The sequence below is a fragment of the Leptonychotes weddellii genome, chromosome 13 (assembly GCF_054177405.1).
Source record: "Leptonychotes weddellii isolate Sample4059 chromosome 13, ASM5417740v2, whole genome shotgun sequence".
NCBI lineage: Eukaryota > Metazoa > Chordata > Mammalia > Carnivora > Phocidae > Leptonychotes > Leptonychotes weddellii.
Genome location: NC_138381.1, coordinates 77291446 through 77315207, shown reverse-complemented (window position 1 = coordinate 77315207; position 23762 = coordinate 77291446). Strand labels below are relative to the sequence as shown.

General features: G+C 57.0%; 1 protein-coding gene across 1 annotated transcript in view; it reads left to right on the top strand.

Moving 5' to 3' along the window:
• The window catches only part of NCOR2 (nuclear receptor corepressor 2), a 164559-nt gene that overhangs the window by 53970 nt on the left and 86827 nt on the right, over nt 1-23762 (top strand). The window contains exons 8-11 of the mRNA XM_081800960.1: nt 4625-4677; nt 14612-14678; nt 20882-21054; nt 22013-22106. Coding sequence (XP_081657086.1) covers nt 4625-4677; nt 14612-14678; nt 20882-21054; nt 22013-22106 — 387 coding nt within the window. The remainder of the gene's footprint in view (nt 1-4624; nt 4678-14611; nt 14679-20881; nt 21055-22012; nt 22107-23762) is intronic.

Genomic DNA, 23762 nt, shown 5'->3' with positions numbered 1-23762 from the left:
TGGGCTCACAGTCCAAATGATTCTTTTCTGGGTCTTCCCAGGGTGAGGGGATTGTCCCCTGCTTGGTGGTCTCAGAGCAGAGACTCCCTCAAGGCTCGTGGCACAGGAGGCCGAGGTCTGGAGTGTCTGGTGGGCTTTGTGGCTGTCACTGGAGCCTCTCGAAGTCGGTGGGTTCTTGGCTTGGTGGCCTTCAGTGGGGCTGTGGAAGGGACTCACAATGATAGGGTACCTGCTTCGTGTCCGGCTTCGTGGAGGGGTCACTGTCCATTTTCTAGAGAGGCTTGCAGAGGGCAGTGCCTTGTCTAGAGTCACACGGCAAGGGATGAGGCGGGGAGGTGTGCTGAGCTTGTGGGGTTGCGGTCAGCCGGGGTCTGCCCTTGGTCTTGGTCACTAAAAGGCCCCAGTGGCCAGAGGTGTCCTCCAAGGAGAGGCAGCTCAGAGGTGTACCCTGTGCACAGGCTCCCTTCACGGAGGGCCCGGTGCTGCTGATCCTGGGTCTCCAGTCCCTGGGCCACACCATCGGGGAATGCAGTTCCCCGGTGGTCTCTGTCATCTGCAGCCAGGGAGCACTTAGCCCAGGGAGAGGTTGCTGGGCCTCGGGGACAGGGATGGGTGCTCTCTGACCTCTCTGGGAGGACAGCCAGGTCCTAGGGGAAATTTGCATTGGAAAGCAGAATAGCATGGGCTGGGCCGAGTGTGCGCCTCCCCTCCATCCCAGGCTCCCCGGGGATCAGGGATCGGGGAACCGAGGCCTGGCCTGGAGGAGGGGCACTGGAGGGAGGGTGTGGGCCGCTGCAGCCCCCACCCCCCTCTCCCCGCGGCTTTGAGTCATCGGTTTCCTTCCTGTTCAGAGGTGCTATTTTAAGAACGTGGTGTCACCAGAGGGTTGAGGGCCGGGGCTGACACTTCATTTCTTAGCAGCTCAGTCCACCTGGGGTTGCTGGCTGTTCTCGGCCGCCCTCCCAGCTGGCTGAAGTCAGGCCTGGAGGGGACCCCCTTCCTTCTCCCGGAGACCGGCTCTGCTTTCCTTGTCATTTCTGCTTTGCAGCCTTGCATCTGCAGCCTTGCACGTCCCCCGCTTTGTGCTCCCTGTCTGCCCTCCGGGTTGTTCGGGCTGCGCCCACATCTTTAGAGGAGGAGATGGATGCACGGGGAGGGCGAGAGACGGGCCCAGGGCCCCCAGCCAGGAGGGTGGGCCTTCCCACTGGTACCTTAGCCTTCCGCCTGTGGGAGGCAGCTTTCCTCTTGGGCGTTGTGTCCCCCTGACGGGGGCTGGGGCCTGTGAGGTCGGGAGGGGCAGAGGAAACCCACTGTAGCTGTGAGTGAGGTCAAGGTCACCTTGGGGCTGTCATGTTGGGACTTGTCTCCTGAGACACAGGGAGGCCTTGCCTGGCCTTGTGCAGCAGCCCCTGCAGGTGGCCAGGAGGGGTGTTAGGGAGACTCCCTCGGGCCCTGCCTTCCCCTCAGCAGTGCACCTGCCAAGGATGGGCCATGGCATCCTTCCCACTGACCTCCATCCCACTCGGGCCCTCCGAAGGGGCTGCCCTGGGGGCCTGTCACCATGCTAACGAACAGCCTCTGGGCCCAGACGCTTCCTTCCCTTCTCAGGACTCAGTTTACCTCAAAGAGTGCTCACTGGGTGCCTCCTTGGGGGACAGCCCCTGTGCTTAGAGGCAGTGAGCCTCACAGTGTTCTCTGGGTTCTTCCATGCCTCTTACTGGAGGGTCCACTGTTGACACCTGCTGAGAGGGCCAGGCTGCTCTGTCCCCACCTTACCTAGCAGGACAGGTGACCACAGGTGAAGGTGGGTTTGGCAAGCCACAGCTGACTGCAGCCGCGCTTTCAGAAGCCCACCTCCCCTTTTCTGGCCATCCCATTATATAGAGATAGTCCCTGCTCCCTGTCCATCACTCACTCCTAGGGTCTCCATTTGTGGTCCCTTAGGCCCTCCTGACCTCCTCAGGCCGTGGAGACACTGCTGTTTGCCATCTTTAAAACCAAAAGAACACAAGTCAGTCACCAAGTCTGACATTTCCTGGGCTCCTCAAAAGCCCTGTGAGGTAGTTCCTACTTGCTCTATGCCCATTTTCCAGATGAGAAGCCCAGAGTGTGGCCCACATGTGTCCGAGGTCACACAGCCAGCAAGGGAGGCTCCATCTCTTAAATCGGGGCGTCTGTTCGTTCCTGGAATCCGAACCTTTGGGCCAAGCCCCGTCCCACCTGGCCTGTGTTTTATGGGCACGTGGAAACACGAAGGACCTAATGCAGAGTCACCCGGGGTTAAACATGCATGTTTAATGCTTTGGAATTTGGCCTGGGGAGTCTTTGTAGGGCCCGTTGCTGTTCTTAGATGAGTGCTGTCGGCCTTCTGCAGTAATGCCTTGCCCCCCGCTCAGTGGAGAAAGTCTGCAGTGAGTCTCACTGTGGGCTCTGTCGTGGCCCTCTTGCCCAAACCCAGAGTGGGGTTCAAATCTCCCTGCTTCCAGCTGAGCACTTTGAAAGGGCAGCCTGACCCCGTGTGGGAATTGATGGCCCATATCAGCCATGGGGTGACATCTCTGCTCTGGGGGGGATAGCTGAGCTCGGAGTCTGGAATTGGCCAAGCCCAGTGGTGAATTGTCATGGAGAGAATTTGAGGGGCACTGGGAGAGAGGTGACGTTGTCATCCGCAAGGCTACCTGCAATGCCTGCCCCATCCTTAGGCTGGGCAGTGGAGGCCCCTCCTTGAGGACCTGCGGAGGGCAAGAGGCCTGCTCTTGGGGACAGAGCAGGTTGGGCCCTGTGGCCTTGCTGCTCGTGGGTGGTCCCCATTGGCTGGGATTATCAGGATGTTTGCAGGTGTCAGGAGGTGTCCAGCCCCACGCCCAGGGAGAAGTACTAGGGCGGAGACTTTTGTGCCCTTTTCATTTCGCTCTGGGGCCCTGTCCCGAGGCTGCACCTGTCCTACGTGACCCCTCACACTCTGTACCTGGTTCTTCTACCACAGTCATCCATGGCTGCCCTGGGAGGCTCCTGCTGCGTGTGTGGGGGTGCGTGGGGATGGCAGGGGAGAGGATTACACACACACACACACACACACGCACGCACGCGTGCACACGCTGGAAGATGCCCAGAGAGGGCGCAGGCAGAGACAGAGAGCAGACTTCTGCCTCTAGGGCCAAAGTTGAGACGGGAATTCTAGTTGTAGCTCATCTCCTACCAGCGGTGGGCACATACATTAACCTCTCAGGGACTTGATTTTCTCCTCAGTGAAATGGGAACTATAATCGTATCAGCCACTGCTGCGTAACAAACCAGCCCCAAATTTCGTGGCTTGAAATAACCACCGTTTCCTGTTTCCCATGAGTGTGGAAGCCCCGTAAGCATTTCTGTTGATTCTGTGCTCAGCTGGGCGGTCGGCTGGTCGTGCCCGCTCAGCCTGGGCTGGGGTGGCACTCCTGTACTCTGTGTCCGCTTGGCATCCAGCATGCCAGGCCAGGCGAACAAGAGAGGAAGCAGAATTGCAGACGTGCACTTTCAAGCCTCTGCTTTCATTAAGTTTGTAAGCATTTTGTTGGCCAGAGCCAGGGCATGGCTGGATACGGGAGGCAGAAAAAATTGGGGTCGTTAGTACGTCATTGCGTCCTGATGGTAAAGTAAAGACACGGACACTCTGGGGCATTTCCATTCGCCAGCGCTGGGCTGAGCGCTCCGTGTGCGCTACCTCATTTGATCTTCACAACAACTCTGAGTTTAACCCCATCTCCAGACGAGCCCCTGGGGCCAAGGTGGCTGATGTGACTCACCGAGACACACGTGGCTGGAGAGGGGCAGGGCCTGGGCGGGAGATGCACGGTGGCCAGCTGCAGCCGCTGCCCTTCCCCTCACACACTGGCTGCCGAATGTGGGCCCGGGGTCCTCCTGGCGGCTCTGTGTGATTCCTGCTGCCCACCAGCCCTTCTGTGCCTCTTCTTCCTTCTGGTGGGGGACATTGAGCTTGCTTCTGGCGTATCACTACTAGGAGCCGTGCCGTCTGGGCAGGGCGGTGTCCTCTCTTGGCGGGACATGGTGCCCGAACATTCTCGGGCATCTGCAGGAGGGCCGGGGGCCATAGGGCATACATGACTTCATTCCTTGACAGGTGTTTTGTCACTGCTCTCCAGAGCATGTGCACCCAGCTGTGGGTGCCCGGCTGTCGTGAGCCGTCACCCTCACAGACTCGTGGCAGCATTGGGCCCTTTCCCTCCGCCAGGCAGTGGGGCCGTGTGGTGTCTCACGGTGGTTTGGACGCCAAGAAGTTGAGCAGCTGTCCATGTTGAGACTACTGCTGCACTCAGACACCGTGGACGCTCAGGCCAGCCCTGCCTGGTGCCCTGCACAGGAGCCGTGGTGGCCTTAGTTGGGGGGGGCGGTGGTCAGGGCACCCACAGCAGTGCCCAGAGGGTTACAGCCCGTTCCCAGCGGGGGCTGTGGGCTGGATCCCTGTGTTCTGTTTCATGCCTGCCGGCGGCCGCTTCCCACCCCAGTGCACCACTCCCTGGAGCCAGGGCCTGGGGCGCTGGGGCGCTGGGGCTGAGGTTGCCTGGGACTGCAGAGCGGTCCCCGGGCCTGGCTCTGAAGTGCTTTCCTCTCTCTTCCTCTGCAGCCATTGTACAACCAGCCCTCCGACACCAGGCAGTATCATGAGAACATCAAAATGTGAGTACTCATGGGCAGCCGTGCAGATGCGTGGCCTGGCGGGACAGGCTGTCCAGCCTTGGAGATCTGGGCTGGGATGTGGGTTCTCAGTTCCCAAAAGGGCTCCCAGGCAGGGCCAGGTGCCAGAGGAAGGGGTAGGAGGGGGCAGTTGGGGCAAGAATTCTGGGCCAGGTAGGGCTGAGGTTGGGGTCAGAGCAGGCCTGGGGCAGGGAGGGGCGGAGGAGCGGTCCCATGAAGCACTGGGACGCAGACCTTCAGCTGGGGAGGGCGGGCAAGGACACGCATGCACAGCCCTGGAGACACTGAGGTGGAGGGCTGCGAAGCCTCATCCCTTTGGAGCAGGCAGAAGCTGTTTGGGTAGAAAGCGAGCTCAAGATGATGGGGGATGGCCCTGGGACAGGTGGGGCCTGTGGTTTGGGCTCTGATGTAAGCATATTTGGGATTGTCCCACGCTCTCCTCAGGGGGGGTCCCTCTGTGGCGTAGCCCAGTGTGGAGCAGTTGTGAGCACCAATCCAGACCAGGAGGTTTTGGGAATGGCTGGTACGGTGTATCCCAGTGATGGGGTCTTTTCCCAGATGGATGCTAGGAGTGTAGAAATATCAGTTCAGGGCCACATGTAGTTGGTGTGGGCTGAGCTGGCGTAATGGAGCAAGAGGATTGTGCTGGAGGCTGGTGGCTCCATATCTTCAAGCTGGGAGAGAAGCGCTAGAGATGTGGCTGCCTGAAGAGGGTTGGCTTTGGGGGAGGGGGAAGAATGCATTAATGGGAGCATAGTGTCCTTGGCTGAGGAGGGGATAGTACCTCATGTTGTTATCCAGGAGTCCAAACGGTAAAGGGAGCTACAGACCTTGCCCCGTGAGGAACATGTGGCTGTGGGCCCTGGGTGGTGTTAGGTTATAAGCAGACTCTTTGGGATGTGTTTGAACTGTTCAAGGTTTATCATTGGGAGAGGGTGCAGGCATTTTTGTGTGACCTCAGAGGGCAATACTTAGCTTGTCCAGTGGGCAGTCCAGCCTGGTCTGATGGTCCAAGCTTCCCTGGGGTGGATTCACAGGGTGTACATTGCAGTGGTGAGCTCCCCATCCCTGGAGACCTGCAGACTTCCCAGTAGCTTTTAAATATCTACTGGTGTTGGTCTAGTTGACAGGGGAAGTCTCTTCTTTTGTAGTTTCTGGACTTGCATGACTGATCCCAGCGCTGGTGACCAAAACGGCCACCCCCTTGCAGCTCCCAGTGACTGACAGAGCAACCTAGAAAATCTCTTGTTGCCGGTGAGGTCCTTGGCCCATTTAGGCTCAGGAGCACCTGCTGAGGAAGCCTCGCCTGCGCTGCTGGCGAGTCACTCCCCGCCCATGGCTGGCAGGGGCTGCAGAGTGGCCTGTGTGTTGGGGGGGGTGTGCAGTGGAATAGTGCTAGGATTCCGTGTCTGCTGTGGCCTGTGCTCTTGTGTGGCCTTGTGGGTGTGTCCGCTGCCCAGGCACCAAATCCCCCTTGACTCAACATGGTTAATGTTCCAGTCAGGCCACCTCAGCCCCTTCTGAGCTTTCTGGGACCTGCCTTCCCTGGGGCCAGGGCTAGAGGTGAGGGAGCAAGCTCCAGATGAGGGTGGGTGAGGACAAGGGGGGCTTCTTAGGGCCGCCATAGCTGGTTTGGGGCTTGGCGGTAGGGTGTTTTCATCAGAGCTGGGCTGCCGGAAGCACTCACTCATTCATTCATTCATTTGCTCAACACACATTTACTGAACACCTAATATGTGCCAGCGCCTCTTCTAGGACCTGGGGATTCAGCTGTCAGCAAACCAAAGACCCATTCTTTCATCAAGCTCTGTCTAGCAGTGGAGACAGGAAGTGCGTTAAATAAACAAGATGATGAAAAGCACTGTGCTCGCACAGCTATCTTAAGCTCCCTATGCTTTGATACACCTAGTCATGTTTTCCCTTTTGGTATAACAATTTTTGTAGTAATGTCATTGTACTGAAATCTCACATGAGTTGTTCACTAAAAAATGAGTAATATTTGAAGCTGAATAATGTGGATATTTCCTTTTATAAAAACAGCCATAAAATCCAAACAAGAAAGGAAAAAGATATCCATGTGAACAATACTAGCAGGTAAGATGCTGCTACGTCTCTGTTTACGTAGAATAAAGCTATAAACTTACTGAAACCAGGGCACCCCCCAGTCTTCATCAGAGAATGGCTCTGGTCTCCTAGAGTACATTCTGGCTAAGTAGGTGACTGCCTGGTGAAATGTGTTCCAAAACCAAATCACAGATGGACACGCTTAAGTTTAAAACGTAGAGATGAATAATTTTAAGATATCTTACATAAGTGGTGAATTTTGTTAGAAAAATATATCTGTAAGCAAATTATTTGAACTGATCTATCTTTAGAATTTTGATTTTGTTCCTAGTTTTCCATGAAAATCCTAATGACCTCTGTTTTTAATTTCAATGAGATCATCAGTAAATTAGTGCAGTCATTCACTTTAAAGAATGCGATGCAGGGGCGCCTGGGTGGCTCAGTCGATTAAGCATCCGACTCTTGATTTCAGCTCAAGAAGTTGTGATCTCAGGGTCATGAGATCGAGCCCCAAGTCAGGCCCCGTGCTGGGCGTGGAGCCTGCTTAAGATTCTCTCTCTTTCTCTCCCCCTCTCAGCTTGCACTCTCTCTTTCTCAAAAAAAAAAAAAAAAAAAAAAGAATGCTATGCAGATGGTAGATATGGTAGGAGAGAAAAGGAGGGTGGCTTTAGCCAGGGGATCTGGGCCAGACCTGACAGCAGGGGGGACCCTTGGGGGCTGAGCGGCAGCTGGCCGTGTGGGCCTCCCTGGCAAGGGGAATGAGCAGTGCAGAAGCCCTGGGGCCGGACTGACCTGGTGAGATCCTAGAGGAGGCCAGCATGGCCCACGGGGTAGGTGAGGGAGAGAAGGTGCCAGGCAGATCACCCAGGGCTGATGAGGAGTTGGGGTCATGTTATTGATGTGTGAAGGGAAGCCAGTGATGAGGTTTATGCCAAGAAGTGATGTGTTGAGTTTTTGCTTTCAAAGCTCTCTGTGGTGGCTGCAGAGAGAAAGGACTGGGGGTCGGGAGACCTTGGTGGAGGTAGCCATAGCCATCCAGGCAAGCAGTGGCAGGCCTGGGTGCTGTGGGAGCTGCCAGGGGTGTGATGTGGAGGGTCGGGGGCAGGGAAGTCCCTTGGCTGCGAAGGTCGGGGGCCTGGGCAACTGTGGGGGCCATGAAACGCGAGATGGATGCTGGTGACGAGGGGCCACTTGAGGGCCATGAGCATCTGGCCCTGTGGCTCGCCACTTACGCTCAGTGCCTTGGTTTCCATCTGCGAGGGTTGCTGAGGATTCCGCGAGTTACTGTCCCTGCCATGCCGAGCTCAGTGTCAGGCACGTGGGAAGCATTCTGTGATTTTTCTTTTTCTTACTATTTTATCTGTGTATTTCTGTTCTTTGTTCATGCAACAAATATTTATTGAGCGCTCACTGTGTGCTAGGCACTGTCTGGGCCCTATGGGCACAGGAGTGGATGGGACCTGTCATTCTGTGAGCTGGTGACAGCTTGAGAAGGACAATGAGAGATCGGGCTGGGTGGGGGCGGGGCACCCTCCCACCAGGGTGCCCCCCATCCATGCAGCCCATTCCGTCCCCCTCCCTCCTGCTGCTGTCATTGGGCCAGGTGGGAGGTTATCCCCTCCCCAAGGACCTTGCCCTGTCACTTTAATTTCCCCATGTGCGCACGCTGGGGCTGCACAGTTAAAGTTAATTTCACGCTTGACTTCCTGCTGCGCCGGCAATTTCAGACGTGTCGAAGTCACCTGTACCCCCTCTGCTGCTCTCCCTCCACCACCTGCGTCCTGGGGAGGTGTGGGGGCGGCTGCCCGGGCCCTGCAGGGCGCTTGCCGCGGGATCTCAGCGCCAGGTCCCAGGCTCTGGGACGCAAGGGAAGGGGCCGGGGCCAGGGCCACCCCAGCGGGACTAAATGGGCACTCTGTGGAGGGACTGGTCCCGCCCCTCGGGACCTGCCAGGAGAGTTCTCCAGGGAATTCACCACCTTCGAGAAGCCCCCCTGCCATTCCCTGAATGGGTCTGGGGTTGGTGCCCAGGGACAGTTCCTGCTCCTGTGTGCTCTGCTGTGGCCGAGCCATTCCCTGTATGCCCTCCTCTGGGGTTACAACCCGGGCACTGGCCTTGTTCCTCTTATCTTCCCAGGGCCTGGAAGCCTGCTGGTTCCTGGGGTTCTCTCCGTTCCCCGCTTGTCTTGTCTTGATGTCCGACTTCTTCCCTCCTACTCCCTCACGTGGGGGTTGGCTGACTGGAGCCGTCAGCCCTGGAGCTGTGCAGGTGGAAAGGGCACCTGGGACCCCCAGGTTGCTATGACAGGTTTTTGTGGTCTTGCTCTGGAGGTTCAGAGACGTTAAGTAACTTCACTAGCGTCATCCAGCCAAACTCCGAGGCCAGCTGGATCTGCACACCCACCCTGTTACCTGTCCTGGGTCTCCAGTCGGGGCTCTGCCCCTTACTAGCCTGGTGACCTTGGGCAAGTCATTTTGCTTGCCTGTAAGCAGGTTTCAGACCATCAGCTACCCTGTCAGACAGGCTCTTCTCGAGGTGTTCAGAGCCCCGCTCAGGCAGGCTTCCTCCATCTTACTCTTCCCCAGTAGTTGGGGGTCTGGCTCTCCCTGAATGCCCCTCCTCACCCCCTCTAAATCCACCATCACCCTCACTCCCCTAGAACTCAGTGCTCTCATTTCCCCCTGCCCACCCTGTTGCTCTGCTTCTCCTAAGCCTCAGTTCAAACCTCTTTTCTTCCAGGAAGCCTCCCCTGATTGCCCCAAGTTTTTCAGCTTTAGAACCCTGTAGGTCCCAGAGCCTGGCCAGACTCTCCTCGGACCTCCACAGAGTTTCCAGCCCCTTATCGCTCCCTCTTCGTTTTTGTATCTCCTCCCGGGTCCAGCACCAGATAATGAGGCCTGTGTTTCCTCACAGGTTGTGCTTTTATAAACTCTGACTTCTCCAGGAGATGATAGATCTCCTTTGTACCCCTATAAATGCCTCTGCTGTCAAACTCATCATGTTGCTGGTTTGTCAGCCCTTCTAGAGCCCTCTTATTAGAGACTGTGTTCCCTGTTTTTGCCAGAAAAAAATCACAGCAGAAAAGATTTGTCTGCCATAAGCTAATTGCCTCTCCGATACCAAAACATTTCTTGGGACAAAATAAACACTCCGAAAATGTTTGCCAGAAGAATGTTGAACAAGTGGACACCCTAAGCCAGATGTCTAGGGGATTGCAACCAGATGCATGCCCGCAGGGCCGAGAAGGAAAGGTAGAGTGGGGAGGGCTGGTGGGAGGTAGTAGGGAGTGGCGGAGACTGTGGCGAATGGTGAGCTGATCGTCCTTTAAAGGGGTGATCCCCTTTAAAGTTAAACATCTGCCTTCGGCTCGGGTCGTGATCCCAGGGTCCTGGGATTGAGCCCCGCATCGGGCTCCCTGCTCGGCAGGAAGCCTGCTTCTCCCTCTCCCACTCCCCCTGCTTGTGTTCCCTCTCTTGCTGTGTCTCTCTCTGTCAAATAAATTAAAAAAAACCTTAAAAAAAAAAAAGGGGGGGGTGGTCCAGCCTCAGCCCCAGGCTGTGGCCATGAGGGGCTGTGCCAGACTGCCTGATCTTTTAAAAGAGGCTTTAACTTCAGCTTTTTATGCAACACTTCTGGTTTTCGATACTGGCAGTGATTTGAGATTTTTTTAGAAATCATGGCAGTCCAAACACAATGCTTTCACGGGCTGGCTCCGCCAGGTGGACCGTGCCCGTTTGCAACCTGCCGACTTGACATTTGTCCTCTTTGGCAGTCCGTGGCTGCCTCTGGGCGCCAGGCACGGTGCTTGCTTTGGAAGGAAAGTCAGATCCGCCGGGCAGAACTCCTGCCCTGCAGGAGCTACGGTGAGAAGAGGTGGCTGCAGGAGTCACCTATGCCCCCACGCTGTGGCCGTCCCAGGGCGCGCTGGAGAACACTGGCCTCGGCTGTGTCCGCTGCCTCGGGCCACTGGGTCAGGTTACCCCAAACCGAGTGGCGGCAAACCACAGCGGCTGAGCCTCTCCCAGCTCTGGAGGCCAGCAGTTGGGAATGAAGGGGTGCTGGGGCCCTGGTCTCTCCGGGGGAGGAGCCTTCCATGCCTTTTCCAGCTTCTGCTGTTTGCTGGCTTCCTGGGCGTCCCTTGGCTTGTAGACACTCCCCTGTCTCCCGTCTCTGTCTTCTCGTGTCCTCCTGCCTCTCTGTGTGTCCACCTCCAAGTCTGCACTTCACCTTTTTATAAGGACGCCACCCTCATGATGCATACTAACTCTGACCTCTGTAAAGACCTGGTTTTGAAATTGGGTTGTGTTCCGAGGTACAGGGGGTTGGGACTCCCAGCATCGAGGGGGGAGACACATTTCAATGCGTAACATACACCAAGCCCCCTGCAAGCTCGAAAGTAAACTGTATTTGTTCTCACTATGATTTCAACATAGATCATGACCCTGTTTTGTTTTTTTTAATTTATTTAAAAATAGCTAGATTTAGGGGTGCCCGGGTGGCTCAGTCAGTTAAGTGTCTGACTCTTGATTTCCGCTCAGGTCATGGTCTCATGGTCACAAGATCGAGCCCTGTGTCAGCCTCCATGCTCATTGAGGAGTCTGCTTGAGATTCTCTCTCTTCTTCTGCCTTTTCCTCTGCTCATGTGCTGTCTCTTTCTCTCCAAATAAATAAAATCTTTTTTTTTAAAGCTGGATTTACAGAAGAGTGGCAAAGATAGTAGAATTTCCTATATACCCTCCACCCAGCGTCCCCCAATGTGAACATCTTACGGAAGTGAGGCTACTCTCATCAGAACTGAGAAAGTGACAGTGGGACAGTGCTCTGTGCCAACCCAGAGACTTTTTTCCAGTTTTTCCACTGATGTCTGTTTTCTGGTCCAGGATCTGATTGCAGGTCCCCATTTTGCACTTTGTCCTCGTGTCTCCTGGTCCCCAGGTGACAGTTTCTCCATCTTCCCTTGGTTTTCCTGACCCTTTTGAGGATTTGTGGTCAGGGATTTGGCAGAATGTCCCTTGATACGGGTTTGCCTGGTGCTTTCTCATGAAGAGACTGGGTGTGAATTTGAGGGAGGAGCCCCACAGAGGTGAGGAGCTGCCCTTCCCATCGGGGCCTGTCAGGTGCGCGCCTGTCTAGCCCTCCTGTGCTTGGTGCTTTAGGGGCAAGTCAAGGATCCAGCCTGCACCTCCTGCTGGGGCAATACCACAGAATTTGTGGACACAAGTCACAAATGACTGGTGACTGTTTTGGGGGAAGAGACTTTGATCCTGTGCAAATGTCCTGTTTTTCCTCAAAGTGTGGCCAAGTCTTGTGCCGTTCCCGCATGGATCTTCCTGCAGCAGTTCAGGCTGAGGAGTTCTAGTGGTGCTTTTTCATCTCCTGCCTTGCTCGTATGCTTATTAATCGGAATTCTGTCAGGAACGTTTGCTCCTTCTTCCTTATTTATTTATTCAGTCATTTATTCATATCCGTGTGGACTCATGGATATGTGCTTTGTTCTCTGGGTTATAGTCTGGTGCTGGTGTTACTGTGGTCGGAATCTGTGCTCGGACTCTCCCGGCTTCGGCAGGCTGAAGCTCAGGCTGGGACTTGTGTTCCTCCGATCTTTTAATTTTTTTTCTTTTCTTCTTTTTAGCCCTTCTTTCCTTAAAGATGCTCTGGGCTGTCCTTGTGTAGTCCCGCCCCAGCTCTGGAATCAGCCACCCCTCCAGAGAGAAATGGCTTTCTTGTTGTTGGAGAATCATGTGAGGAACCAAGACCTCGGAGCTCCCGGGCTCACTGCCCTGGGCTGTCCTTGCTTCTTGGCCGTCTCAGCTCTGTCCGTCTTTTTCAAAGCCCAGACCCTTCACTCGGCCCAAACCAAGGCCTCGTACAGCTGGCCCTGCCGGCCTCGCTCCTCTCCTCCCTCTTGCCCCCTCCACCTCTCCCCAGTGCTCTCCAGCCACATGGGCCTTCTGTCTGTCCTTCAAGAACTTGGGAGTTTGTTCCTACCTCGGGGCCTTTGTACTTGCAGTCCTCTGCCTGGAGTGCCTTTCCCTCCGCTTCTTTCCACTGCTGATCCGGATCTCACCTGGGGCCCTCTCTGAGAGACTTTTCTGCACCACTGCATCTAAAATAGCTACCCCCTCCCCGTCCTGGTCACTACCCCACCACCATTTAAGTTTCTGAATCCAGGATTATCTGGATTATCTTGTTTACTGTCTGTGTGACCCCTCTAAGCGTCACCTCCATGAGGGCTGGGGACTCTGCCATGCTCAAGGCTGTGTCCCCAGTGCCTAGAAGAGTGCCTGCACATAGTAGGTGCTCAGTAAACATCCGTTGAATGACCAAGGACATGAAAACATGATGTTATTGTGCCCATTTTTCAGACGAGGATGTTGAGGCTGGGAGGCCCTCTGAAGTTGCTGAAACATTTTGTCATGGGACTAAGTGTTCTCATCTCAGCCTGTGTGACCGAGGACCCCAGTGTGCACCCTGTTGGGGACAGGCAGGGAGGTCGATGTCCGTGGGGAGGCCCCGGCTCATGCGAGGCCAGAAAGACCCTGGGAAGCAGGGATCCCCCCCACCCCCAGATCCTCCTGGAAGTGGCGTGGTGTTTCCTTGTTGGGAGGCGGAGAGTGGACAGGGCTCTGAACCCTGCTGGGGTCCACGGGGGGTTCCAGAGAGGGGATGCTGCCCATGCTTGCACTGTGGCCTTTCCCTCCTAATTAAGAGGAGCTGTGCAGGCTTGTTAGAGTCCCTGGACTTGAGAGCAAATAGTGAGGATGCCAGCTTCCTGCTGGAGATCACTGGAGGTTGGGGGACGCTTGTTCGGCTGGGGACAGAGGCCTGGTGGCAGACCCTGAGGACAGCTGGGCCTGGCAGTGGGGCCCTCTGAGGTGGTGGTGTCTGTCTGCGGGGGCCTGGAGGCCGAGTGTGACAATCCATGGGGTGCCTGTGTCCAATTGTTTCCAGCCCCTTTAGCCCCCGTGAGGCGTGTGTTGGGGGAACTTTGCCTGTCCATTAGGGCCTGGGGACTCCCACCACCTTAGTCCTTTTCCTGAGGCTGGGGTCCTGGGTGGCCCCTGGAATCTCCTGGAGGCTGGATGGGGTATGGTTTGTAAGCTTTTTGTGGGGTTTGGACACTACTGAGAATATGAGGAAGTCGGAGCATCCCTCCCCAGAGAAGCTGGTGCTGCTGCATGCTTGGATTGGGGTGAGCAAGTTCGGGGTCTCCCCAGGCTCCCAAGGCCTGCCTGACCGCCCCCCCCCCCCCGGCCCACCCAGGCGTCGCTGTAGTACTCACTTGTGTGGGGAGGCCGTGGGGCGGGTCTGAGGGAAAGGAGGCCTCCTGACGGGTCGCCTTGCTGGCCACTGCCCACCTGTGCTGCCCTACTTAGGTGACCTCCGCCTGCCACAGGTCGAGGGTACCTGGAGGCCAGAGTGCGCTGCTTGGTTGGAGCCAGCCGGGGGACACCTGTCTCTGGGTGGCCATAGCTTTCGGGGTCTTGGTCTCTCCGGCCCACGTTTGTGTATGTTTCTCTGTGGCTGGTTTTCCAGAAGGGATCCTGGGCGTGTGTGGCAGGGGATGGCAGCTCAAGGGGAGGGCAGAAAGCACCGACACCCTTATCCCCCTGGGAACCCCTCTTTCGCACACCACGCTCAGTCTAAATGTGGGTTGGGGTACCTCGGAGAGGAAGAACACCATTGGCAGTTCATGGCTCCCTCTGGGGGGCTGTGGGCGTCTCTCAGCTCCCCGAGATCCAATAAAGGGGCAAACTTAGGGCTTGCTCTCAGGAAACAGCTCAGTGAAGGACAAACTATCTGAAACCCTGTAGTACTGACCTGCCGCATGTGCTGTTTTCCTCCTGCCTAGAAACCAGGCGATGCGGAAGAAGTTAATCTTGTACTTCAAGAGGAGGAACCACGCTCGGAAACAATGGGTAAGCCATCACTGGAATCTCCCCGCTCGCTCCCCTGGGCCAGGCTTCCTGGAGAGTCCAGGCAGTCCGGGCCACCTCAGGCTGTGCCCACGGGACCTCCTGGCCTGCAGCTGTCTCTGCTGTGCATCCAGGCTGTGGAGAAAGGCCAGGGACGGCAGGGCAAACGGGAAGGGATGGCAGGTGCTTTGGTGAGGCCAGGGCTTGGGGCTCAGCTGCCCACAGAGGTCCGGGGTCTGGAATTCTGCCGCTCCTTTGCCATCCTGGAAAGGGAGAAAGCAGTATCTTGGCCCGGAAGATGGGTTGCTTGTCGGAGGACCCGTGGGCTTTGCAGGCAGGAAGAGAGAGGTCTGTTGGAAGAGGTGTGGGGGTTGGGGGTGGGCCGTGTGCTGGCAGCAGGACTGCGGGGAGCTCCCTTAGAGACGAGGTTTCCCCGCACCCGGAGGCAGCGAGGCCCCCTCGCTCGCTGCAGTGGGCAGCAGCTGCGTCACGAGTCCCGGGTGCGACTCCTGCACCAGGCCACACGCTCTGGCCTGTCATGTGGGAAGCGGGCCCAAGGCGGAGAGTGTGAGGGGACACGGGCAGCTGTGGTTCAGGGTGGCTTTTACATCACTGATTCACGGGGCGGGAGGGGTCAGGGCCCAGCCAGGGAGGGGAGGTCACTCGTTAGTACTCTTTCCACCGTGAGGGAAGATCTGGCTCCTATGAGCTTAAACAGTACAGGAATTGGTGGCTGAAAAGGTCCTTTGGTGGAGTTCAGGAGTGGTTTGGTCCCGTTTTCCCTTCATTTCTGTGCAGTTTTTTTCCGACTCTGCGTGTTAGCACGTTGACAAACAGGTTTCTCTGTGGGACCTGAATTCCTGCCGCAGATCTGAGTCTTCTAGAGCCAGAGGGAGCGCTGAGCTGTCCTTTCTCAGACCATCTCACCAAAGCTCTGAATGGATCATTTGAGGGCATGGTCCCTCTGAACCCACCCTGCTCTGGCTCCAGGCCTCAGTTGGGTCCCAGAAGAGAGGAGAGACTTCTGGCACAAATGCCGGGTGGCTGGGAAGCTGGCAGGTGGCACTCGGACCCCAGAGGTCCATGGGTGAGAAGTGGCAGGCTTCTCACCTTTCCTTTCTCAGCTTTCTCAGACCCCCGGATTGACTGGATGGTGACCAGAGGTGGAGTGGATGGGGCTCTTGAAAGTGGGCGTCCTATCTTATTCATTGAGTTAAATATACAGCCAGGATCTGCTGTGAGCCTGGTACAGTGGCTGAGCAGAGGAGACACAGTGAGAAGTGCTGTGTGGAGGGGACACCCTGCATGTCCTGGGTGGTGACCTCAGTACAGAAGTGGGAACGACCAGGAAGGAGCAGCTGTGTGGAAATCCAGAGTATCAGGCAGAGGGCACAGCAAGTGCAAAGGCCCTGTGGTTGGAACCAGCTTGGGTGGGACGGGATAGAATGTAGCAGGCAAGTCTGGAGTACTGTGCCTGAGCTGGGGTTCGTGGTTGATGTGAATGGCATGGGAGCCAGATCACCTAGACACACTTGACTCCAACCAGGATGGAGCATTCAGATTTTATTGTAAACACAGTGGGACCCTTAATTTATTCTTTTAAGTGTATTTTTAATAAACAATGTGAAGTCTCTTATGAGAATCTTCGAACAGGAAATTTGACAGAATACAGCGAACACCTATATTCCCACTGTGTAGAATCGGTCAGTGCGAACACTTCTTTGCTGCATGTGTGCGCACGCGCAAGTATGAATGTTGTTGTCGTCGAACTGGTAGGAAGTAGGTGCAGGCACCTGGACCCTTGTCCCTAACGCCTCTGCACCCGTGTCCTGAGAGGATAGGAAGTTCTGTCATTACCACTCCGAAGAATGAACAGCCATTCCCTGTGATCTTCAGCCTCGGCCACATTCATGTCCTCCATTGCCCTGTCTGGGGATAGGGTTCATTTTGGGCCGGAGGAAGAAACTCTATAAAGTACATTTTAGAAGGATCCATGTAATTGCTTGGGGGGTCCCTTAAGGGGGTGGAGGGGAAAGTGGGCTTATTTAAAGATAGAGCAACTGGAGACTAATAAGAAATTTGGGGTGTCTCTGAGGCTACGCTGAGCCCATCTTAAGAGAGACCCCTAAGCAGTAGTGGGAGGGCATTTGGAATGATCATGTTGTTGTTCTTCTGTAATGAACCCAAAACCCCCGATGCATTGTTTTCAGCAAGGATTGGGAGGGGTCTTGGTCCAGATGGCCCCCCAGACCTCAGATCTGTATGCCCTGTCCCCACTGTGAGCCAGCTCCCCTCAGACCAGGGAGCCCCACTCCTTAGAGGTTCCGGGGACCACAAGCCAGCTGTCCACAATGCCTGCACTCCTGCCTTGCCCAGAGAGCCAAGGCTTTGCCCCCAGAGGGACACCAACATGAACCTCCCAGCCCGCCCTGCCCTTCCTTGGGAAGCTGAGCTCAGCCCCCTGGGAGGCCAGACTTGGGGGTGTGGGTGGGGGTAGTAAGGCTGTGCTGTGAATACAGGGGCTCAGGTTCAACCCACCTGCCATGGCCTGCTGTGTGCGATCTGGGGAGCGCTGTCTCGCTCCGAGCCTCACTTTTCCTCCTCTTCGAAATGTGGTGGGCTGCAGTGGGTTTTGAGCCACATGCTTGCTGCAGAGGGTTGAAGGTGGTGCCTGGTAAAGGGGGTTCGTGTGACAGCGATCGTGGCCTTGCAGGTTGGGACAGCCAGGAGGTATGCCCAGTATGGAGGGTGGGTGTCCCTGTTTCTTGAGGCTGCTGTAAGTGACCACAAGCCAGGCTGCTGAAGCCAACAGAAATGTATACTCTGATGGCTCCAGAGGCAGGAGTTCAAAGTCAAGGTGTGGGCAAAACTGTGCTCCCATCACAGGCTCTAGGGTGGATCTCTTCTGCCTCTCCCAGCCCCTGGGGGCCCCAGGCATCCCTGGGCCGTGGCTGTGACCCTCTGGTCTCAGCCTCTGTATCCACAGGACCATCTCCCTGTCTCTTCTCCCACGTGGACACCTGACTACATGGTTCAGAGCTCACCCTAATCCAGGACGACCTCATCTCAGGTGCTTTGTCAAATAAAGCCAAATAATCTACAGATTCTGGGGGTCACCCTTCAGCCCACCACAGTGGGCACTGGCTTATTTTCAGCATAGTCTGCCTGTCCGCTTTCCTTGGCTTGTCCCCACCCACCTTGTCATTTACATGCTTTTAGAGCCAGCTGAAGATTTGCTCACCCCTCTTCCATCCCCCGCACCTCCGAGTTTCCCTGTTTTCCGCGTCGGGGCTTTTCCCAGACCCGCCCCGGCATCCATGACTTGCTTCTGCAGCCTGAGCGCTGGGTAGGCCGGGGGCGGGGAGAGTTGCAGTCTGTTACCCTCCTCATGAACACGAGGTGGGGGGGGCACTGGGAGCCCTGGTGCTCAGGAGAGCCCGTGCGGAGAGCTTTCTGCAGGTTCTCTGAGCTGTGTCCTGCTGAGCCCTGGAGGGTGCCTGCAGGAGCCGTGTCCTCCCTGCAGGTCGAGAGGTGAGCTCTGGAGCTCTGGCTCCAGCTGCCCTTCTCCAACACCAGCCTCCTTGCCCCCTTCCCTTGGCCTGAGATTGCCTTCCCCAGTGTTCGGGGAGCCCCATCTCCCCTCGCCTCCCTGAGTGCAGAGCTGCATCATGCCGCGCCCAGCAGGGCAGGGGGTTTCAAAGCTTGGTGCTGCTGGGCATCTGGGGGCAAATCATTTAACGTCTGCCCTCAGTTTCCTCCTCTGTTCGGTGAGGGTATTACCACCCACCTCGTTGGGTCACTGAGTGAGAGGCTGCACATGGGGTGCTCAGGGTGACGCCGGGCATACACTGGGCACTAAGAACTGTCAGCTGCAGGCTGGCCCTCGGTCCCTGGGGCATGGAAGGAGAACAACCATGTGCGTCTGATTTCAAAATGGATGACGAGGTTACAGTAATAACAGTGTGGTGGTGGCATAAGGACCGACACGGAGACCCGTGGGACAGAATGGAGGAGCCCGGAATAAGCCCTCACACCTGTGGCCCGGTGATCTTTCACAAGAGGCCGAATCCGAATCCACTCAGTGAGAAAGGCTGGTCTCCTGAGCAGATGGTGCTGGGATGGCGGGTATCCACACGCAGAGTGCAGCTGGACCCCCACCTCCCAGAACTGATGCAAATACCAACTCCAAGTCCACTGAAGGCCTAAATGCAAGAACTGAAACCATAACATTCCTAGGGAGAAACACAGCGCTGATGCTTCATGACCTTGGGTTTGGCAGTGGACTCTTGGGAATGACGCCAAAAACACCAGCAGCAAGGGGCAAGCAGGTGCATCGGATGTCATCTCAGAGTCCCTGTCGGCCACCGCTGCCGGGATCCTGGCCCCAGCTCCCGCACTAAGCGATGCCAGGCAGGGGCTGACCTACCTGGGCTCTGAGTCCCACCTGGACGACAGGGATGGTAGTCGTGGCCAGCACAGGGTTTGGGTTAGTCTGCCCGCAGGAAGGACTCCGCTCTGTGCCCGGCACGTGACTCAGGAACATTCAGCTGGTGTCGGGGCTGGTGGTGGGGCTGGCGAGGGTGAGCTCTGATTGCGGGCAAGCAAGAGGTGGGGGGCGACATGTCCTCATAAGACATGCAGACGGCGGTCGCAGGGGCACGGTGGCCCTGCTCCTTGTCCTCTGCAGATATTTGCTCCCGGCACCCCACACACAGGCTTAGCTCTGCCCCAGCGTCTCAAGGGTGAGCGTGTGTGTGAACGTGAGGGGGAGATTTGCTTCCTCCCCTGATCAGTGGATCCACCTCAGGGAAACCCCGCTAAGCGGTCGTGCTCCCCGGGGAGGGCTGTTGCCTCCTGCAGTGCGTTGTCCCCAGGCACCCGGTGCAGTGGACACGGGCCCTGCATGTCTTCTCCAGTAACTTCATTATTTTCCTCTGCTGGTTTGGTGAATTTTTCTCCCCATCCTCCCACCCGACACATTTTTTCACTCTTGTCCATCAGACTGCAGCCTTTCCGGCAGGAGCTATAAGGTTGAAACGGGTCCCATGCTGTGATAGTGACAGGCTGGATGTCCTCTGCCCCAGTCCTCATGCCCAGTGAGGAGCTGTCCGCACCACGGAGCTATGAACGAATGGTGTGGCAGTTGTCTGCTGCTGGAACCATGTCCTGATCCCTGGCAGGTTCTTGGAGCAGCCCACATACATGTGGGACCCCCGGGAGCTGGGGGTCAGGTTCTGCTCCCTGTCAAAGCTGGCCTGAGCTCCCCTTGGGGACTGCTGCCCTGCTCGGTTTGCTGAAGACCAAGGTCACAGGTTGCCTTAGCCAGGCTGAAATGTAGGATGGGGTGGAGTGTCTGATCACGAGGACGAGAGGGGTTTTCTGATTGTGCTGAAGCATCAAGAGGGCGTTCAAGCGAGACTCCCAGACCGTGCCATCTGTCCAGCACAGCTGTTAGAGACAGGGAGATCGGGGTCTTATGGGCGGCTTATTGCTCCCCACCTGCTCAAGGTCCAGGTCACCTTGGAGATACGGAAGCCAGGCAGCTATGTTCCTGGCTGGGTGGGGGACAAACAGTGGGTGACACTGTGGTTAGACTTGTGAGGGACTTCCTTGTCCAGGAGAGGTGGTGAGGCTTCTTCCTGGGAGCTGCTTGGGACTTCACCTAGACTCCCTGGGCCTGGGATCACGGCTGAGCTTGAGGCCAGAATGAGGAACTTTTCAGAAAGAGGATGCTTTCTAGGGGGCCGCCCCAAACCTGACAGACACCCCAGAGCCTCACTGTCTAACATAACTTACTTCCGTGATGGAAATGGTCTCTGTGTGTGCTGTCCACTCTGCATGATCACCCTTCTCACTTGCAGCTATGGAGCATAAGAAATGTGTCTGGGGGGAACCAGGGTCTGAATTTTAAATGTTACTTAATGTGATTTGAACTTGGTCACATGTGGCTGGTGGCTGTTGGATTGGATGAAACGTTTCTAGAAGGAGGCCAGGCCGGTGGCCCATCTCCCAAGGAAGGAGGCGGCTGGGCCCTTAGGGAATTCCGCCTGTGGGTTTTCTTGGGGCCCGGGTCTGCCCAGGTCTCCGTGTGGGCCGTGTGTGCGTCCGTGCAGAGCGGGCTGGGAGCGCAGAGTTGGGGGGAAGGGGCTGGCCTCCAGATGGAGGATGAACTGCTAATCGGTGCCCCCCGTGCTGTGCTCCCCCAGGAACAGAAGTTCTGCCAGCGCTATGACCAGCTCATGGAGGCCTGGGAGAAGAAGGTGGAACGCATCGAGAACAATCCCCGGCGGCGGGCCAAGGAGAGCAAGGTGCGCGAGTACTACGAGAAGCAATTTCCTGAGATCCGCAAGCAGCGCGAGCTGCAGGAGCGCATGCAGAGGTGAGCCAGGGGCTGGAGCCTGAATTCCTCCCTTCCTTGCTTCCTCCTTCCTCCCACCCCACCCACCGCTTGTGTTCCTCCACGATGCCTCGAGGACCCGGGTCAGCAGAAGGGCCGTGGCTGGTGTGAAACAGAAAGCACAGCGGGGTCTTCCACCGGCGACAGGGGCCGCATGAGGTCCTTGGATTAATCACTCAGAGCTTGCTTGGCCTTGATGCTTATTTGAAACTTCAGGATGTGTTGGTGGAGCAAGCTGTCCTTCCCACGTGCCATGGGCTGCCACCTTCCAGCTTTGTTCATTTACGTGGCCTACGTGGCCCCTGAAGGCAGCTGAGCTTGGGATCCTGCGTGTGGGTCGGAGACGAGAGGACTGCCTGCTGGCTTGGGAGCCGGATCAGGACACTGGTCTCACATGGCGGTCACGAGGATTGTGTGAGGTCCTGTGTAGGAGTGCTTGGGGCACAGTGGGTGCTCGATGATGGGTAGCTGTGGTTGTGTTGTTACGCGGATAGGGTGATAGGCAGTGAGCAGTGATGATGGAGCTTCTGTGCTTTCCTGGACACTCACAGTCCGCACCTCACTGAATGCCCCCTCCCAGCCCTGGGAGCCGGGGCCACGCTATCCCCCTGTTACAGGGGAGGAAACTGAGGCACAGGTTCTGGAGAGGTGGGGCTGGGATTTCAACAGGGATCTCTGGGGCGGGGCTTTTGGGGGCATCTTAGGAGAGAAGATGGGATGGAGCCCCTGTGGCATTCCTGGGTCAGGGTGGGGGCTCCATGCCCTCCCGGGACCCCACAGCCTGGGGGGTCCCTGTGGGTTTGAGAGGCCTGGCCCCTCTACACCTTCCTCCCTGCCGCCTACACTGTGCTTCTGGGGAAGTTGTGGGCTTGGTCTGTGGTGCCTGCTGGAGTCCCGGCTGCCAAGGGGCCGGTCCTGAGTGTGTCCCTTTGGTCTCCAGCAGGGTGGGCCAGCGGGGCAGCGGGCTCTCCATGTCGGCCGCCCGCAGCGAGCACGAGGTGTCAGAGATCATCGATGGCCTCTCAGAGCAGGAGGTAAGAGCACGGCTTTGACTCTGGCCTCGGCTTTACTCCCCTCTGTCTCCCATCCATGGCAGTGTCGTGGCAGGAAGCAGAATTCACCCCGATGGTTGAAACCAAAGGGCTTGTCCCCAAAGTGTGGGCAGAACCAGTGCAGGGTATTGAGGCCCCGGGGGAGTGGCCGTCACCTGTCTCCAAGCCTAAAGGGCCAGCAGAGAAAGGGGTGTTGCCCGGCCGCGGCCGTCTGGGAGCACACGGCCAGGAGGCCACACCTGGTGCCCCAGCAGGGAGGAAGCTGGGAATACCGGCTGCATTAGCAGCTCCCGCCTTCTCCCAGTGCCTCCCATTGGCTGAGCCCCACCAGAAGCCAGAGGCAGGGGTGCCTGAGAACTGTGCTTTCTAGGTCAGCTTTTTGGTGCCCGGACTGGGGGCAGATGGACAATCCCCACGCAGCGACCATCCACCAGGCTGGCGGCCTCCTGGCAGGACCCCCAGCCCTGCCAGCGCAAGCGCACTTTCTTTGTTCCCTTGGGCCCCTCCGGACGACCGGAGCGCCGCCTGGGTGACCCTGGCGGTGGTCTTGGGGCCCAGAGACGATCAGGAAGCAGAGGGGGTGAGGACCATGTCGTGCCAGCCTGGTCCGTCCCGGGTCTCGCAGGTCAAGCTTCTGACCTGCTTGGTCCTGGCAACACAGCAGGCGTGAGGGAGGCTCGTGAGAGGAGGGGAGCCCAGTCTTCCCTGGGGGCTTTGACCCGGAGTGCAGCGGCCCCTGGCAACGCTGCTGTTCACGTCGAAACGAACTAAAAGGAGAGAAAACGACAACTTCAGTTCCTTGGTCAGCCCGGCACATGGTGGGTGCTCAGCAGCCACGTGTGGTTGGTTGGTTCGTGGCTGCCACACGGGGCGGGGTGGGCAGCGAACACCTGCATCACCGGAGCACCGCTCCAGCTGCTGATTCTCCCACCGCACAGGCCCTACCCCCAGAGGTTCTGATTTAGCCAGTCCGGGGAGGAGCCCAGGACTCTGCATTTTCACCGTTACCCACATAATTTTGATGCAGGTGATTCAGACTGTCTGGCCATGAAAAGAGATCTTCTTTTTAAAAACTTCACATGGGGGGCGCCTGGGTGGCTCAGTCGGTTAAGCGTCTGCCTTTGGCTCAGGTCATGACCTCAGGGTCCTGGGATCGAGCCCCATGTCCGGCTCCCTGCTCAGCGGAGAGCCTGCTTCTCCCTCTCCCTCTGCCTGCCACTCTGCCTACTTGTGCTCTCTATCTCTCTGTCAAATAAATAAATAAAATCTTTAAAAAAAAAAAACAAAAAAAAAAACTTCACATGGTACGTCCCTATTCTGAACACCATTCGGTGCCCAGAAAGCAGAACTCAGCCCTCGCCCGCAGTCACACCTGCGGGTTTGCTCCAGCTCCGGGCCCACTGGGCTGTGGCTGTGTGCCCGTCCTGCAGGGGTGTGGACACCAGTTCAGTTTGCCTTGGAAGCAAGACGGGGACGGGTGGCCTTTTCCCAAGCGTGTCCTGCCTGATGGCCAAGGGCGAGTGGCGTCTTAGGTGATTCAGGTTCCCTAGTCCCCAGCCCCCCTGACAGAGGCCCCCCTTCCCCAGGTCCCGGCCACACGAGCACGTAGCCACTGGCCTCCCGAGACTGTTGAGGGGT